The sequence below is a fragment of the Hirundo rustica genome, chromosome 4 (genome assembly GCF_015227805.2).
Source record: "Hirundo rustica isolate bHirRus1 chromosome 4, bHirRus1.pri.v3, whole genome shotgun sequence".
Taxonomy (NCBI): Eukaryota; Metazoa; Chordata; class Aves; order Passeriformes; family Hirundinidae; genus Hirundo; species Hirundo rustica.
The window spans coordinates 23054907-23072415 of NC_053453.1; the positions used below are offsets into that span (position 1 = coordinate 23054907).

Genomic DNA, 17509 nt, shown 5'->3' on the forward strand with positions numbered 1-17509 from the left:
CTCCGCCGGGGGCACAGCCCCGCCGGGACACAGCCCTTCCCGGGAACCAGCGGCACAGCTCCGCCGAGGGCACAGCCCCGCCGGGACACAGCCCTTCCCGGGAACCAGCGGCACAGCCCTCCCCGGGACACAGCCCTTCCCGGGAACCAGCGGCACAGCTCCGCCGAGGGTCGCCCGCTCCGGGATTGCGCTGGCGGCGGCGCTAGGACCGGGCGGGCGGCGGCGCATGCGCGGGGTGCGGATGCCGCGGGCTGGCGGAGCGCTGCGGGCGGGGCGGAGGGGCCGGGGCAGCCGCGGGGCCGGGCCGGGCCGGACCTTCCACGGGACCGGACCTTCCCCCGCGCCCGCCGCAGGGCATGGGCGCCGCGGCTCCGCGCTGCGCTGCCGCGCTCCGGCCCCATGAATCCTCGCCGGAGCAAGTGAGTGCGGGAGGCGTCCGGGCGGTAAGTGGCCGCTGTCCCACGGCCGTCCTCCCTTCCCAAGGCAGCGCGTCCGTCCTGAGCTGAGAGGGGGCTGGCGTCCTCGGGCCGTGCCGCCGCTGCCCTCAGCGCAGCTCCGCTGTGCCGCTGGGGTAGCCCGCGGTGTCTCCGTTTTCGCGGATTTATTATTTTTCTGAGAGCAGCTCGCTCCTCGCTGTCTCCGGGCGGGGCGGGAGGGGAAGGGAGCCTGCCGGGGGTCTCCGCGGGGCGCGGCCGGTCCGGGCACGGCGCGGCTCCGCCGCTTCCACCTGCGCGCTGGTCCCTCTGTAAGGCGGACCCCTCTCCCCCTGTTCCCCTGCAGGGCGCCGGCGGCCTGGCCTCGGGAGGGAGGATGTGGTGAGAGGATGGGGCTGTGTCCCGCGGGGGCTCGCCATGGCCAGGGAGGACTCGGTGAAGTGCCTGCGCTGCCTGCTCTACGCCCTCAACCTGCTCTTCTGGGTGAGTGCAGCGAGGCGGGCCGGGCAGGGGCAGGTGCCGTCCCGGAGGCGCAGGGCGGGCACGGCCGCGGGCTGTCCGCCCTGGGCCCCATGCCAGGCAGCTCCCACAAGGGAGTACGTTTTACTGGGGGGGAAAAATGCCTTTGGAAAGTTGCGGGACGTAAAATCGAGTTAGGGTTATTCGTGGGAATTGGTGTACCTGTAATATGTAAAAAGGGGAATATTCACGGGTGGCTACTTGACTAGGTGAATTTCAGAGCATCCTGTGACCCAGAATGAACTCCAGGCTCTCGCAGGTAGTTGAATAGTCTGCCCAGAGTATTTTTTTGTGCATTCAGTGGACAGATCCTAAGTGGTAGGCGAGGCCCCTTCTTTTGTTTTGAGGATTTCAGTCAAAGCTGTATTTGTAGCAGCGGGGTTTCTCACTCTCAGCACAAGTGGGTGTGATCAGCTCTTGTTCCTTAAACTTTTGGAGCTCTGAAGAAACAGCAGGATGGATACTTTCAGAGTAATTTTCAACAAATGAAATCTCTTTCACATGAGTAGATGAGATTTGTGCATGGTAAGGGCAAGTCAACAGAAGGGATAACATCGCACACCTGTTCATACGGGCTGGCTCCTGAGGTGCGGTACACTTGAATGATGCAGGGATAATATATGGGGTGGGACCAAACCTAGTTTGTATCCGATTTTTTTCCCACCTGCATCCAGATCTAGGATCGCTAACACAGGAAAGATACTGACCTGTTGGCATGGGTCCTGAGGAGGGCTGCCAAGATGTTTAGAGGGGTGGAGCTCCTCTTCTGTGAGGAAAAGCAGAGAAGATTGGGATTTTTTTAGCCTGGAAAAGAGAAGGCTTTGGGGTGGCCTGTTTGTGGCCCTCCAGTACCTGAAGGGAGCCTACAAGGATATATAAGTGACAAGACAGGGGGAATGGCTTCAAGCTGAAAGAGAGTAGGTTTACATTGCATGTTATAAAGGAAGAAATTCTAACTGTGGTACTAGTGAGTCACTGGAACAGGTTGCCCAGAGAAGTTTTGTCTGCCTCATCCCTGGAAATGTTCAAGCTTTGAGTAACCTGTTCTAATGAAAGGTGTCCTGGCCATGGCAGGGGCTTTGAAATTGAGATGAAGTCCCATGATTACTGAAAACTAAGTGGAAATCAGAATACGAATGAGAGAGAAAGCTGTTAAACAGCATAAGGAACAGAATGGTAATTTTTGTACAAAAAGGATTGCTTTGTTCAAACTGGGTGCATGAAGCCTTTGAAGTCCTGAATAAAACTGCAGGAGTCAGTGGACACTGTCTGGTAAGGTCTGACTGTCAGGCTTTTAGAAGAGAACATCTGAAGTAAGCTTCAAAGTAAGCTCTGTGTGCAGCTGTCCCAGTGTGTGTGATAGGACTTCAGCATTTGTCATTGCCAGCTTGGTGAGGATAGACTAGTGCATATGAAGTCCTTAAGAGAACACAAGTGGCTAGTCTGATCATGAATACTGCTGAAAAACTGAAGGTGCAGATGGTGGCTGCAAAACACCACTGTCTGCATTATATGGTTGTTTTCTGTGCCTATGAAAGAAGAGAAGTGAGAGGACTTATCCTTTATCCACTCTGCTGCTATCCTTGTAGCTTCTCCATAGTACTGCTTGTAAATGTTCAGCTGTGTGCTCTTTTTGAAAAGAAACTTTTTTTATTGAGCTCAGCTGATGAGCTGTGATGTACCTGTGTGTGCTTGAGAGAGAGGCAGGCCGGAAGTGTTGCTCATAATGCTTTCTGTCACTTTTGACCTAAAGTCTACTTAGCTGTAAATAATCATAAGCAATCAGCTGAAAGCCGAAGGCTCTGTTGTAGTGGTTCATCCTGTTTTATAATGGATCAGTAAATGTACTGCCTTTACCGCTCCAGAAAAACACTGGTTTTGTGGAAGTGAGTTGATTGGTACTTCAGGACATGCAACTTGCAGAAAGCCTTTCTTCCTATAAGATAGAAATAAATTCCTTGTCAGTGCTCTAACTGTTGTTGGTTAAGTGACTGATGCTGGTCATAGACCTGATTATACCCTTTTGGAAGCTTTGTCCGTCGTCAGTTAAAGCATGCATCTGAATGCGAGGTGTCTCATTCATAGCAGAGGAAGTTGCAGTTTCAGGACCTCCTCAGTCTTCCAATTTTTTGTTGGCAGTGGTTTTTTTTGACAGCATCCTGGACAAGGAATATCCTTCCGACTAAATCCTGCAGTTAACATTTAGTTTCATTCTTCTGCAATCCTCATTTATACATAAATGGGCATCACTTCTTAGCGTAATTTGCAAGACTGATTCTATGTTCTGTAACACTTGTATTTCCAGTATATTAAATTCTGAACAGCCTAATAAAAGAGAAGACCTCCAAAAATGCATAATTTGGTGTTTTGTGGTCAAGACTTAGTGCTTAGCTAAGCAGCCTGTCTTAGTGGTTCTTGAGGGAAGATGTGTTCCTACTGCTTTCTGTTTTTCTCTTCTTAGGGACAGTGCTGTTCTTTGTTAAATGTAGATAGTGTGTGTGTCAGGACTTGGAGAAATTTAGTTTTGATAGCTCTACAAATACATTTTATGCAGTTTATGAGACTCTGCAGGGTTTTTCCTTCTGGTGGGGCTTTACTGGATTGGCAAGCTCCTGACACTGTCCCAGCTCAGTAGCAGTCCTGGGTGTAACGTGAGTACCCTCATTCGTTTTGAGTGCTGTATAACCTGTCCTCACAGAATCCCTCTTTGCCACACTTTGCAGTGCTGCCATTGTTTAGTGTTTTGCTGTGGTCATTTTCCAAGTCAAACCACCTTTGCAGGCATTTATACTAGGCCGGCCTTCCATCACAGAACATGGTCCACCTGTAATAATGTCACAGACATATCCCAGGAGATACTGGAGTGCAAGTATCCCTTGTGGGTTGTGCTAGAGCAGGAACTAACAAATGGTGCTGAATACAGGGAAAGTTCAGCCTCCTGGCTTCTTACACTAGTAGGAGATAAAGCAAAGCAGTAGTTTTGAGATGTACTTTCCTTTGCAGCTTAGCCATGTGTGTTCTTTAAAGAAAGTTTTTAATAGATGAACTAGATAGTGAGAGTAAATGCAACTAAAAGGAACACAATAATTTTATCAGTTTTCTCAAATGTTTTGAAGAAAAGCAAAGTATAACATGGCAGGAAGAGTGCATGAAAAAGTCTGTATAGACTTTCTCTCTTGAGAAAACTGCCGACTTTTTTTTTTTTTTTTTTTTTTTTTTTTTTTTTTTTCTTTCTTTCTTTCTTTCTTTTTTTTTCTTTTTTTTTCTTTTTTTTCCCCTGGTGAGCATGTGAGGCAGGAGCAGCTGCTGTTGTGTCACTTGTAATTGAGGATGACTGTACTGAAGTGCTGTGGACAAATCAAGGTTGTATGTTGCAGTTGACTGTGTCTCAGGTGGTAAGGATCTCTTAACTGATGATTAATAGTGTCAGTGGATGCTTGGGCCACGACAGCAATGTTGCCACTTTTCTTTCACCTCATGAGCTTTTTTTGCCTAGGGATATGCTGTTTCTGTTTAACAGTGTTTAAGATTTCCTTCAGCAGTACCATCTAATTTCACTTGGGTGATTGCAGCCAATAAACACTTCTGGCAGGCAGTGAAAATTGTTTGCATCTATCTCAAGCTTGTGTTTGTGAACAAAGTTGAAAAAAAAAACACATAAAATGAAAGGGGAGGAAGTTTCCAGTTTGTTTTCCATTTTACACACTTAAGTCTTCCAGTTTGCGTATGTGTACTAATTGAGAACTCAGAGTGAGTGAATGTGAGTATTGAGTTAGGAAGTATATTTTTCAAGTCTGTTTTGACAGGAGAAAGAAATCAGTCTATCCTGTCTTCTGTGAAACCAGATTCTGCATAGAGGTGGTTTCTCCTGCGTTTTGACTTCCACTCTTGTTGGTGGGATTTGTAAATACTTGGAATGAAAAGTTTGGATCAATATTTTATGTGGCAGGTAGTATCCACTGAAATGAGTGCTGCCTTGCCAGGTATCTGTAGCACTGTAAACTGTGTTTTAGGCTGAAATACTCTGATTTTAGAGACTGCAGTTTAGACGTGTACAATTAAAAGCTGATTTTCTTAGCATTCTTTATATAAAGAAAATAACTGTGGCTTCTGTGGGAATATGCTGTCTTTTTAAAGGAATGCTTTCACCAGAGGAAGTTATAGGAGGAGTTTTAAAGGACCAGAAGTATTTTTAATTCTGGTATTTGAGAAATCTCTTACTTTTCTGTGTGTTTAGGCTGTGATATTTATACAGTATTGTTACATTACCAGACTATGTCCTACCAAAGTAGAGTTCAGCCATAAGTCAACTTTGTGTCTACCTCTATATAACCTTTTATTCCAAGTGTCTTTGTAGATGATATGGCTTACCCTGGGCAGCATATCAGCTGTGAATTGCTGGATTAGTTTCTGGAAAACTGTCCTGAAAAAGTGACTTAATGTGCTAATGGAAAGGAAAGAAATAAACCCAGACCCCACCCAAATGTTAGAAATTGCATTAATATTTTTTTAAATGGCATTCAGAAAGAAGTGAACCACAGACACTTTTTTTGTAAAAGTCACAGTTAATTCTGTGGAACTCACTACATCAACCTGGAGGATGAATCACAAATCAGTGCTGACAGGATTTGAGCCCACTGCCCACGGGGAAGGAAAAATTTCAAGCTATGTACTTATACTGGTAAGCCACAATCTGGAGCAAAGTGGAAGAGTCCATCTGGCGTGTAGGTACTTGTATGTTTTTCTCTTTCTTTAAATTCACATTCTTTTGTGGAAGGTAGCTATCCAATTATTCATGAATATCCAGTACCATGTGCCCAGTATGCTTCTGTACCCTGAAGATTCTCTATCATCTTGAGTCTGTGGTAGGCTTTAGACAAGGCTCATAGGAATAATAACAATTTTTAAAATATCTTGTAGCTATTTCACAAGGTATAGGGGGCAGTTTAATTTTGTGCATTTTTATAGGAATACGTGATTTAAATAAAAATGCAGGTTCATTTTAATCATCTTTGTGTGCTCATGGGTATTCATGTGTAAAACAGGAAAGTTAGGTATAAACCCACTAAGAGGTAATGTGTAGTCAGTCCTGTGGATCATAAGGAAACACATGTTCTTTTTAAGTGTGTGTGTGTGTATATATATACACACACACATATATGCGCTGAGTTAAAAAAAAAAAAATTGCCTACATCTGTGAGATTGAATACTGACCATGAATAAAAGCAAACTCCTGGAAAAATAAAATTATGAGTAGATTGTGTATATGTGAAGGTATATCATCTTGATGGTGATGTGTGGATTGTGATATGGATTGGGATACTTGAGCTGTGAGCATTGCTTTGGATGACGTATTATGAGGAGCACATGCCTGTTCCTTCCCTAAACAAAAGATGTCTTGACAGTGAGAATGGTTACTTTTGAGGGAAAGGTGGCACAAGTCATGTCCTAACAAGAAGCGCAGTGTCTGAGTAGTCGTAGAGAGGGTGGTTGAAGAAATACATGCGCTTCTTTATCACACTTTGCTTTTAATGTGCCCTTGTGCTACATATCCCAGAGGTCGATGTGAGTCTGACACAGGTAGGTTCTTGTTCTTTCTGCTGTGCTTCCTCTGGGCACCTTGAACAGCCACCTGCTGAAAAACTGGCTCATGTTCCCCAGGAGGGTGACCTCTTAGCAGCCTGTCAGTGCGCCAGCAGTTGCCTTACTGCAAAGTGTGCGAGTTCCAGTCCGTGCCAAATGTGGAGCAGGTTGCTAACTCACTGTTGCAGCTGTGCAAGCAAACACAGATTCAAAGTGCAAATATGAACGTGCTTCAGCTGTTTACTGATGTGGGAGGGGACCAAGGCATAACCTTGTAGGAGGCTTAACTAAAAAAATGTTGGAATATCTATAGAATAAAAGGTGCTTTTTTAGGAAATAGGGCATTTCCCTTTTTTTGTAGGCAATTCTTCTTTCTCTAAACATTTAAATGATTTTGCCAGGTAATACAGCAACACAAGGCCTCTTGCCCCCCCCCTTGCACCCTTATGTCCCTCTGTCTCAAAAAATACAGCTGTCTGTTTATCCATGAATCAGTTATCTGTGTTTGTTCAGTGATCTGGATATTGAACCTAATAGTCAAAGTCCTGTAAAAGCATTGCAGCATGCTCATGACCTTGTACTGATGTATCCCCATCCTTTGTAAGGGTAAGTCATAGCTCAGATTACCCAAATCAGTTCTAACAAGAAGATTTTCACAAGGTTTATTTTGTGTTTTGGGGTTTGTTTATGGATTTTTATGGTTTTGTTTTGTTTTTTAACTACAATTATGGGACATATTCTGTTTCATATCTTGGAAGTAATTTCCTTGTAGCCAGAAACCTTTTCATGCAAAGTGGGTTGCTCTCTAGTGCTGCTAGTCAGTGTTTCATTATGGATATCAGAGCATGGCATGAAGTTGTTTATCCCATCTGCTAGAATAAAAATGATGATATGTGATTTTTGCTGTGGAAGAGACTTTTAATCTTTCCTCTGACTTAATAGTTAAAAAAGCCCTTTCTCAAATTTGAGCAAAAGTAAAATGAATGTGTTAGAATGTTTGGATGAAAAAAAATTATGCGAGAGTGAACACGGATGTGGATGTAGCAAGATCAATTGGACTAGCTCCCTTAAAGACACAAGTCCATGTTCATTTATTAAGTGGAAATGCAGATTTATTTTGCAGTTTAGGTGTAGCCTCAGAGACACTGGGAGAAGAACTTTCAAAGTAACAGCTTAAGACATATACTTAATGAATTGCAGATGACTTTATATTTTCATTTTGATGTCTAATTTACATAAGAGAGTTGCAAAGATAATTTAAACTATGCTTGGAAATGATTGCTCCTGATAGCTGAACTCTGTTGTTGGATATTGTAATTCAGTTGTCTGAGAAAACCTTAGTAGCTTTAAAATCTTTACATTAGAAATTAATTTGAAAATTTAATACATTATTGCATGCATATTGCTCATATATAAAAACAGAATTTATTACCTATGTTCAATCAGTGTGAAAATATATATAAAATAGGGTATTACAGTAAGCATCATAGTGAACTCCTCAGTGTCATGTTGATGGCTATACAACATACTGTGACAGTTCAAAATTAAACCCATAGTGACTTGTGCAGGCAGCTGCAACAAATAAACATGTTTTACTGCATACTACCATATTACATTTACAGCACAGCAGACTGGCTGTCATCAGAGAAGCTTGAATGAAAACTTTTTGGTGAAATGATGTTACTGCTAATGTGAGAATTATCTTAGCAGTTTTATTTGTCATAAACTTGTGTTCTTTCATCTGATTGCTTGATACAGATTTTAACTGTATTTTGCATGTAAATTAGTTACAAAGCAATGGCTGAAGTGGGATCTGCCCGTTTTTTGGCGCCACCATTTTACCATCCTTCAAATGAACCAACAATAGCTGTAATCAGAACCTTGCTCTTGCCTGTGACTTCTTGAAAATCACTTGGCAGTGAATTGCAGTGATGTGCCTGCTGATACTTGCTGGTGGGTTTGGATGCCCACCAAGGTTTTTGGGGAGACTGTTACTGTTTCTGCCAACTGAGCGCCTGGACTCAGTTGTACTGCTGATGTTGATGGACTTCCTGGGCTGCTGGCTGAAGATCTACATGTGCTGTTGGTGGTGTGAAGTGTTGGGTGCCTGGAGCTTTCTCGATGCCATCTGGCACTTGAGGATGTTTAGTGCTTTTACAGGGCAGCACATCTGCACATTGAGTCAGCAGGAGGCTGTGGAGGCCAGCCATGTGTGTTGTGCTCTTGTGGTTCCCTTGTGGCTGTGGAACAGGTGGGCAAGTGGATTGATGGATGGAACCAGTATTTGATAATCTTTTCCCTAAAGATTAGCTAAAATAAACTTCAGTCGTTATCCAGGACAGTCTGGTGTTGCAAAAGCATCTTTCACCTCTCAGGGTGTTGCTGCCCTGAGGCTACTTCTGTTGATCAGAAGGGATGCTACTTTTTCCCCAGCACTTCCTTCAGTTAGTGAAGAGCTACCAAGCACTTGCTGGCTTATGTGCTGTGAAATACACCTTTTTTAATCAACTTATTGCTGAGTTACTATTTTGAGTTACCAGTTTTCTCTTTCACAGGCCTCTTTTTTTTCAAGAGGAGCCTCTTGAGTATTTGCCTTCACTTTCCCACGCCTTTCTGCCACCCCAGGTGGACACTGTTACTGACTTTCATGTCTGTGAATGAGGTGTGTCACAGCACTCTGGCTTTTGAGTCATTCAGAGTAATAATTCACTTCGGACTTTCTTGAAAATATGGTGCCCAAATGTGCCTCACTAGGAATTTGATTGGCAGGAGAGTGTTGCACAGGTAATCGGTGTGTAACACCTGCATAGCAGCGAGGTAAGGCAATGTGCTTACTGTGTTTTCAGTCATGCTGACCTGGCTCTTGTGCATTGTAAGAGTAGCAGAAGTCAGTTAACACCTGAAGCAGTTAATGGTGGTGAGATCAGGCACAGGGCAAGTGCATGGTTGAGCAGTAGCCTGGCTTTCACAGGCTTTATAGGTGGAATATTCTTGCATGTAATTTGCATCAGCTAGAAACAGTAGTAATTGTTAGTTATTCATACTAAATGAGAATAGCCAGGGGGAATCTAAATGGCTAAGATCTTTCTGAATGATGCAAGAGGCCTTTCATGGAAAGTCTGTTCTTATGAACTGAAATGCTGTTCATGTAGTTATGTTACTGGTGAAGGTTATGTTTCCTAGGTTAAAGGAAGCAGTCCTTTTCTTCCAGTTGCTGTTCATAAATGAAGAGGGAGTCATGTTCTCTGATGTGGTTGTTAAGCATTTCTGTAGAAGTCACGCAGCCATGTGTTGGTGTGGTGATGTATCTGCCTAAATTTTCCATGGATTTTACGTTGGCAAAAATACATATATAGGTAGAAAAGACTCAATTTAGGCAGACAGAACAGAAATGAAAGTTCTTGTCCTTCCTGATTTGCCTTTGCATGCAAGTCCTTTCCTTCTAGCAAACTGAATGATTCTCATAGTGACAGGACTCTGATCAGTACTTTCGTCTCCACAAAGTCCTTTCTGTCCCCTTTGCCTCTTACGTGGTTGCACTGTGATCTTCCTGTTGTCTCTGAGTAACCTGCATGCTTCAGTGTGCTGCCAGATCTTACCTCTGCTGAAAGAGCAATTTTGCCTTCTCAAAATCCACCACCTCTCACTGCTGTGTACAATGTGTTGCTGCATGCTGATGGCTGAAAGAAAATACGTGCAGCCTGAGAGTGCCTAATGGACATCAAGGAGTAGGCAGTCCACCAGTCCAATATGTGTGGAAGAATGTTATTTAGAAAGCGATCATTTTTCTGGTACTGTTTTTGTAGCAGGACCATCTGGCTCTTACTAAAAATTAGTAAGATTTGGTGGACTTCTCACTTCTGAACACCACTGTTGTAAAATGAAGTAACCAAATTGGGTTATATCTTAAATATTTTACCGTAAACAGAATGAATGTGTGAGCTAATGCTTTTCTGTGTGTATCAACAGGCCTTTCAGGAAGATGTTAAAATTTTTTTCTATTGCCTTTTGACAACAAGGAAATAGACTGGCTGCTTGTAGTCTGCTTTACCTCTCTAGTGTTTTTGACTGCTTGTGTGATATGTTTGTGTGATGCTTTCTTAGGAGATAGATGGGAGGAGTTTATTTAGGAGGAGATTCCTTGTTTTCCTTGTTTCTGCAGCCTCCTGCAAATAAGACAATAGAAAATGTTCTTTACTGTTACTGTTTCACCAGCCAAAACAGATCTCACAGAGTTTGAAGAACATGAGTGAATATAGTAGACATGTAGCATGCACTAGCGTCCAGGAGTATGCCTGCAGCATGCCAAGCAGCCAGCTCCTGCTGGCAGCACTCAGAACCAGGGCGGTGCCTGTACTTTGTGCAAAAGATCTGAAAAGCAGGAAGAAGCTCTGAGATAGCTACTGGGACTTCTGTGAAATTTTAAAGTAGTCTGCTGTGGGCATGTTTTAGGCTAAGGAGCCAGTAAGGACACAGAGTGACTTTTCCTGTTAGGTTTGAACCACTTGTTCCTCAAAACAACTTCAGAGAAATATGAGGGCATGTGAGAAGCTAGATGTTGAGGACAGGGGAGATTAGTGCTTCTTACTGATTTAAGAAACTGTAAGTATAACGCTGATGTGTCGTGTCATACCCCTATGCAGTTGAAGAGAACAGTAGTATTCAGGAGAGTCAGCTTAGGACTCCCTACCCTCAGCTAAACAGTGGTGCTTCTCAGGTCCTGTATCTTCTGTGGTTCAGGCCTAGGTGCCCCTGTGAAACTGAGTAAGGAGTGCCTTGTCCTCTAGCAGTACCTCAGCTACAGCAGCAGCAGAGCTGGCGCTGTCACAGTGTGGCAGGTTCTGAATGTGTTGTTCGGGTTTGGCTTCTCAAGGAAGTCAGAGGGCAGAGCTTCTCCTGCTAAGTTCTAGGTGTGCTGAAGTGTACAATGGCATCAGGTGATAGAAATCTATGTCTGCTGAGGTGGTGGCAATCTTAGGTGGGCTCAGTCTTGGGGATTTACTTGCTGTGGGAGCAGTCCTGGTGAAAGTGTAGTAGCTTTATGCCTCTAAAGTGCCTGACATGTTAGGTACCCAAATGTTTTATATGGTTTATAATTGAAATGCAGTTAGTTTTATTTTCATTTTATAATTTAGGAAACTGAGACAGTATTCGTGTGATTCTCTCTGCATGAGCAAGAGAATCAGATTCTTCTGAATTTAACTCAAAGATAAATCTCTCTTGGGTTTCGGTGTATCAGGACTGTTGTATCATATTTTTCTTCAGGAGCTGTGTACGTGAGCTTGGCTTCATGGTTTCATGCACACTGATGTGTATCACTTGTGAGTTCTGAAGAGTCACTGATTTTAGCAGTGTAAGCCCTCCTTGTTGTTTCTATGGTATGTTGTGCAATAGTGGGATAGGAACCAGGAGTGGCATCACTAGGTGGAAAAGAAGATTATTCACACTGGCACCCTTATACCTGGGCAACAAATCAATTCTAAACATATGGAAGTACAGTTTTGGGGACAGTATGTTGTTCAAGTAAATGAATGCATGAAAGATGCATTGATGATTGATCCTCTACTTAAATTATGAATGGTCTTCCAATTTGCTTCAAATACATGAAAATAACTTAATGTTTTCTTTTTAGTTGATGTCCATCAGCATATTAGGTGTTTCTGCTTGGCTGAGAGACTACCTGAATAATGTTCTCACTTTAACTGCAGAAACAAGGTAAAGCTTTAGTTAAACTTCTGTGTGGGTTACTGTTTGGGGTAGATGTTGTTCATTCAGTGTAGTAAGCTTCTTAATTAGGATTTGTGGAATTGAGAGTCTTTCAGTTAAACTAATAACTGTTTTATTGGAAGGTGCATTTTTTGCCAGTTTTGGGGAAAATGAGTTAAAAGGGGTTAAAATGAGAAAAATGGGAAAGATAAGGTTCGAATCCTGTGCCTTTCTCTTCTGACAAGGATCAACTTTTGGCCTGTTGACAACATCTAATCATGTTATATTACTGTTTAGTTTTGAATACTTAATTCAAAAGTCCAGAGATTTAGAAATTCTATTAATTTTATTACAGCAGTGCTTATGAGCCCTGGTGATAAAACAGGGCCTCATTGTGCTGTGTACTGTGCAAGTGCAGGGCAGGAATACTACCTTCACTCCAGAGATGTTTTGGACAATGCAACTTTTGGTACTCAAATGCAACATTTGACTTTTAAACCATGTTGAAGAGATTTTTGTGTAAGGTGCTGGAAAGAATGTATCTGCTAATCACCCGTTTTCTTCTTAATGGCTGCCTTTTTTTTTTTTTCCGTTGTTTGTTTGTTTGTTGTTGTTGTTTGGGGTTTTTTGGTTGTTTTTTGGGGTTTTTTTGTTTGTTTGTTTTTTTGTGTGTGTGTGTGTGATTGTGCTTTTTTTTATTATTGTTCTGATTGGTTTTTAGGGTGGAGGAGGCTGTCATTTTGACGTACTTTCCTGTGGTCCACCCAGTTATGATTGCAGTCTGCTGTTTCCTCATCATAGTTGGAATGCTGGGATACTGTGGAACAGTGAAAAGAAATCTGTTACTTCTTATCTGGGTATGTTTCATAACTTCTGTTTTGTTTCAGGTGTGTTAGAAAGGTTCTAATCCACAGGCACTAGATAAATACTGATTATATTTTATTACCTTGTTGAATTACGGTATCGGTGAGGAATTGTAATTGCAAAGCACACCATAGGAAATAATTTATTACCTAGACTCCATTATACTGTGACTAAAAGACAAGCAGTGTCTCAGCTGCAAAAATTCACTACATTTAGTAGAGGAGTTGCTGAAGGGAAAAAACCCTCTTCAGTACTAATAATTATAGGGGTGTGAGTGTGCATACTATGAAATAAACCTGTGTGCTGCTGTTTTGACTCCTAGCTGTGCAGTAGCTATCTAACGTAGACTTTGCTTTATTCTGTTGTTGACTGTGTGTGTAAAGTAATAGCACTTGTAGCTGACAAAAGTTAATTCTGAGTATGTTCAGAAGCTTTGTCTTCTCTTACATGGATGTAGATTTTTGCAGTTATATTTGGTTTTAAGCGAGTTTAAAAATAAATTCTAAGTACCCATCTTTTTCCTTCACTTAGAGAGTATATGAGCTGACAGCAGCTGAAATGTTATAGTCTGTCTTGCACAAGGCTTTGTGTACAGTTTAACTGTGATGAGGCTCTGACTGTCAAGGGAAGCAGACACCATGTTCTTCATCTGGAATTCAGTGAATTTGATGACAATTAAAAAAACAATCAACCAAAAAATGCCACTCCAACAAATGCCCATCAAGTTCACATAAATTTTAAAGGTTTAGAGTTAAAATTTTTAGACTGTTGGCAGTACTGAAATCCAAGAGTGCCATGTATCTGTATGCTTCTTAAAAGTAGCATAAAAAAGAGCATAAAAAAATACAGAATTAAAAGAGCTGTAGTTCATTGCATAATTGGACTCTGTTTTGTAACATGAGGATGAGTAGGATTCCAAGCACCCTAAGTCCAAGAGAGCGGAAGCAATGGATGTGAAAGACGTGGATCAGACTTGACTACTGTAATTGCAGTAGGAGAGAGTGGACAGATAGAACCCTTCAGCTCTTGAGAATGTCCAGGGTACAAGTAGAGTTGGACTCCTGTTTTTTCACTGCAGTGTGTGTTGAGTTCTCACAGAGTACATTCAGTTGAATTTTTCTTGTGGATCTCTGCAGGCTTAAGTATATGACACGTCACAGATTTTGCACAAAATGACTGTAAAACACCATAAGAAATTTGCTGAGATCTATGGAACATTTGCTTTTCCTTTTCTCTAATAGAAGTATTCCAACTGCAGAATAAGCAGTTGAAAAACTGTACTGGGGTTTTGTATTAAAATGTTGCTCTTTTTTTTTTTTTTTTTTTTTTCTTTTTTTTCATTATTTGAGAGGGTTCGAGGAAGCTTTATTTGAACTTTCCAGCTTAATGTCTGCAACAGAAGTGTTCCTCAGTTGCAAGAGGGCAGTGCAGTTTCTCCTTTTGGATATTATGTTCAGCTTGTATGCAATGTGAAGATTATTCTTTCAATACAATATTGTTGGGGAAAACTCATTTAAGTCTGAACATGTTAGAGTAACAGAACAGTCATGCATTTTTTATTTCTAGATCTTAACATTGCAATGTTTAAATCAATGGAAACAAGTTCTAAGACAATTACTTAGTTATGGGCATGTGTGTAAGAGTAATGAATTAATGTAATATCATACCATACAATTATTTCTCTAGTAATCTTTCTTACATACCTTAAAAGGGCTTTGTACGTATTTTTGTTTCATCTAAATAGTGAAAGCATTAAAATATTTTAAACTTACTAAACCTTAGAGGTTTTTGTAAGGACATAAGATTACTTTCATAGTGTGTTCTTTATTTTATAGTGGTGGTAGTTTTTAATACTAATTAAAAGGTAAAAACAACTATATGATGTAGATCAATGCCACATAGTATCTGGGGAAAGAAAAAGTTACTTTTGGTATAAGCTTTGAAAAAAGTCACCTCACTATTTCAAGAGATAATGAAGTTAAAAGTGGTTTTGGCCTTCAGTTTATTTACACTGCAAGTGAAAAGAAGAAATAATTTATAGCCTTAAGTACCATCTGGAAATAAATCATTTGAAGTGTGTTTAGGCAGTCAAGTTACACTAAATCAAAACAAGACATTTCTATCATTTTATGTTGCACTATTTCATTTTCAGGAGCTTGAGATTTGCTCTTGCTAAAAAAACTGAGAAGTAAAACAAAATTAGATCTTCCTAAGTATGTCATTGTCTTTGATCAATTGTTAAATGAATGCGGTTATACTATACAGAAGTATGCAGGCATAAGTCAATGCTTCATTCATCAGACTAATCAGAAAACTGATGGATCAACAAAATGAGCTTTTGTTCAACCAGATGAACTAAAAGAAAAGAACCTTCATGTAAAACATTAACAACCTCTTCAATCATGGTTTTAGTCTTCATTTTGAAGTACATGAAAGCCATAATGATGGCATGCACAGATATTTGGAGACAAGTCTTGATGCTCCTGGCAGCGTGCTCATTGCTAGTGCTGATGTTAATTGAAATGGATTTTTTGGAAAATGTAATAAGGTGTAAAGACAATAAAATAGATAGAGTATTTGGTTTTACTACATTTGTATACATAATAATTTTCATTTTTTTTTGGAATTTTGTCTTGCAATTAAGTGCTTGAAACCTTTCTGTCTTCACAGGGGGGCATAAATATACATCAAACTCATGTTTGCTCAGCTTAATAGTAAGAAAATGTAAAACCTCAGTTTTCTGTGGACTGCTCTGGACTTTCTGTAGAACCAGCATTTTAAAGCTATGATCATTTCATTATAATTACTTCAGAAATACGTCCTGAAGGGTAGTTGGTCTGAAGAGTCGATGTATACCTTGAGTTTCTATAACATTTTTTGTGTGTGTGATTGACCAACATCCTCATGTAGCAGTAGCTATGGTGCCGTCCTAAGGTGAAGATCTGAGCTCTTCCAAGTCACTGACTTGATGCTTGAAAAGTGCAAGGATGACAAAGTAGAGTCTCAGTTGGTTCAGTTCTTTCAACAAGATTGGTTCTGGATTTGGAAAAAACCCCATACTTCACCTCTCTTCTTCCGAGGTTCTGTTTTGGATTATTTTCAATAAGTTTGTTGTGCATATATTGCCTAACTGAAAAAACCCAAATTCTTACAAAGTGCTTATATTCTTTAATAATAGTAACCCTAAGGGTTTTTTGTGGTGTTTTTTTTGGGTTTTTTTTTTTTTTTTTGGTTGATTTTTTATTTGGTTGTTGTTGGGGTTTTTTGTTTACTTCTTGGGGTTTTTGTGTTTGTTGGAATTTTTTTGGGTGTTTTTTTGTTTTTGTTTTTTGGGTTTTTTTTGAGCTCTTATTTGATTATAATAACAAAAGTAAGCTCTGTTGCTTGACAAGAAGAGCTTTATGAAAATCCTACTGTAAAATACTTCCTGGCTGAAATTATCATTGCAGGTTCTTGTATTTTTAACCATGACTTTTCTGTAACTTCAGCATTCCAACAGCACAGGATTCAAATTCGTCTGTGTAGGTTTTCACGAAGGGGAAAACTGTTAGAAGTATTTGATGGTCAACAGGGCAAATCCTGCTACTGATTTTTATCATGTAGTTGGCAGAGTAATAAGTATTCCTCAGAGCTAAACATTGTTAGACCCTGTTGGTGTGTGGTTAAACAGCTTATTAATTCAGTTGTGGTGGAACCTGGTTATAAATTTGACCCTGGTAGACTAAGCTATGTATTGAGTTGAAACACAACCAGACAGACCATCATTAAACTAGTGGTTTCTGTGAAGCCTGTCTAAAGAATGCTGAGATACTGTTGACTGTATCATCACTTATGGCGAATTCTTTTATACACATATACCCATTTCAGTCCATATGGATGCAGAGGCGATAGGGGTGATTAAATTTGGACATCTGCTATGTTGCAAGATACCAGTAACTGCTAATGTTTTATTTCTAGAAGGCATTCTTACTCTATGTGAAATGTTAGCTGCTTTACACTACCACAGCATCAACTATTCTGTAGTACTTATGACTACAGTTGGCAGGAATTAACATGAGACTTTAGTGATAACAAATTTTGTTGTCTGTTTCTTTTTTTTTTTTCCCTTTTTGTTGCAATATGTGTTTCTGCAGTAATACATAGTATAGGTTATTTGCTCTGTAGTAATAGAGGATATTCTCTCCTATCCACGTGGACTCTTAGTACAGTTATAGGTGCTCCAATACCTTGTACTAACATTTGCCACTGGAATTGTTATTTACCAATCAGAAGTATTTCTAAATTATTTAGCTACCAAGCATTGAAGGGAATAAACAAATGTACTTGGTGTAAAACTGTGCAGTTTACTATTAAGCTGGACAGGCTGAGTTTGTATTTTGTGGCTTTTATCAACAACCCATTTA

The 17509-nt window shown here is 40.8% G+C and overlaps 1 protein-coding gene across 3 annotated transcripts in view; it reads left to right on the forward strand.

Annotated features, from left to right (window-relative positions):
* The first annotated feature begins 311 nt into the window (after window positions 1–311).
* TSPAN12 (tetraspanin 12) overlaps window positions 312–17509 on the forward strand; it is a 43242-nt gene continuing 26044 nt past the window's right edge. For 2 of the 3 annotated variants that reach the window (XM_040063285.2, XM_040063286.2), the window contains exons 1-4: window positions 346–443; window positions 781–917; window positions 12169–12251; window positions 12964–13099. In XM_040063285.2, coding sequence (XP_039919219.1) covers window positions 852–917; window positions 12169–12251; window positions 12964–13099 — 285 coding nt within the window. In that variant the 5' untranslated portion in view covers window positions 346–443; window positions 781–851. Of the gene's footprint in view, window positions 444–780; window positions 918–12168; window positions 12252–12963; window positions 13100–17509 lie in introns of all 3 variants that reach the window. The other variant, XM_058420435.1, reaches the window with a different exon arrangement.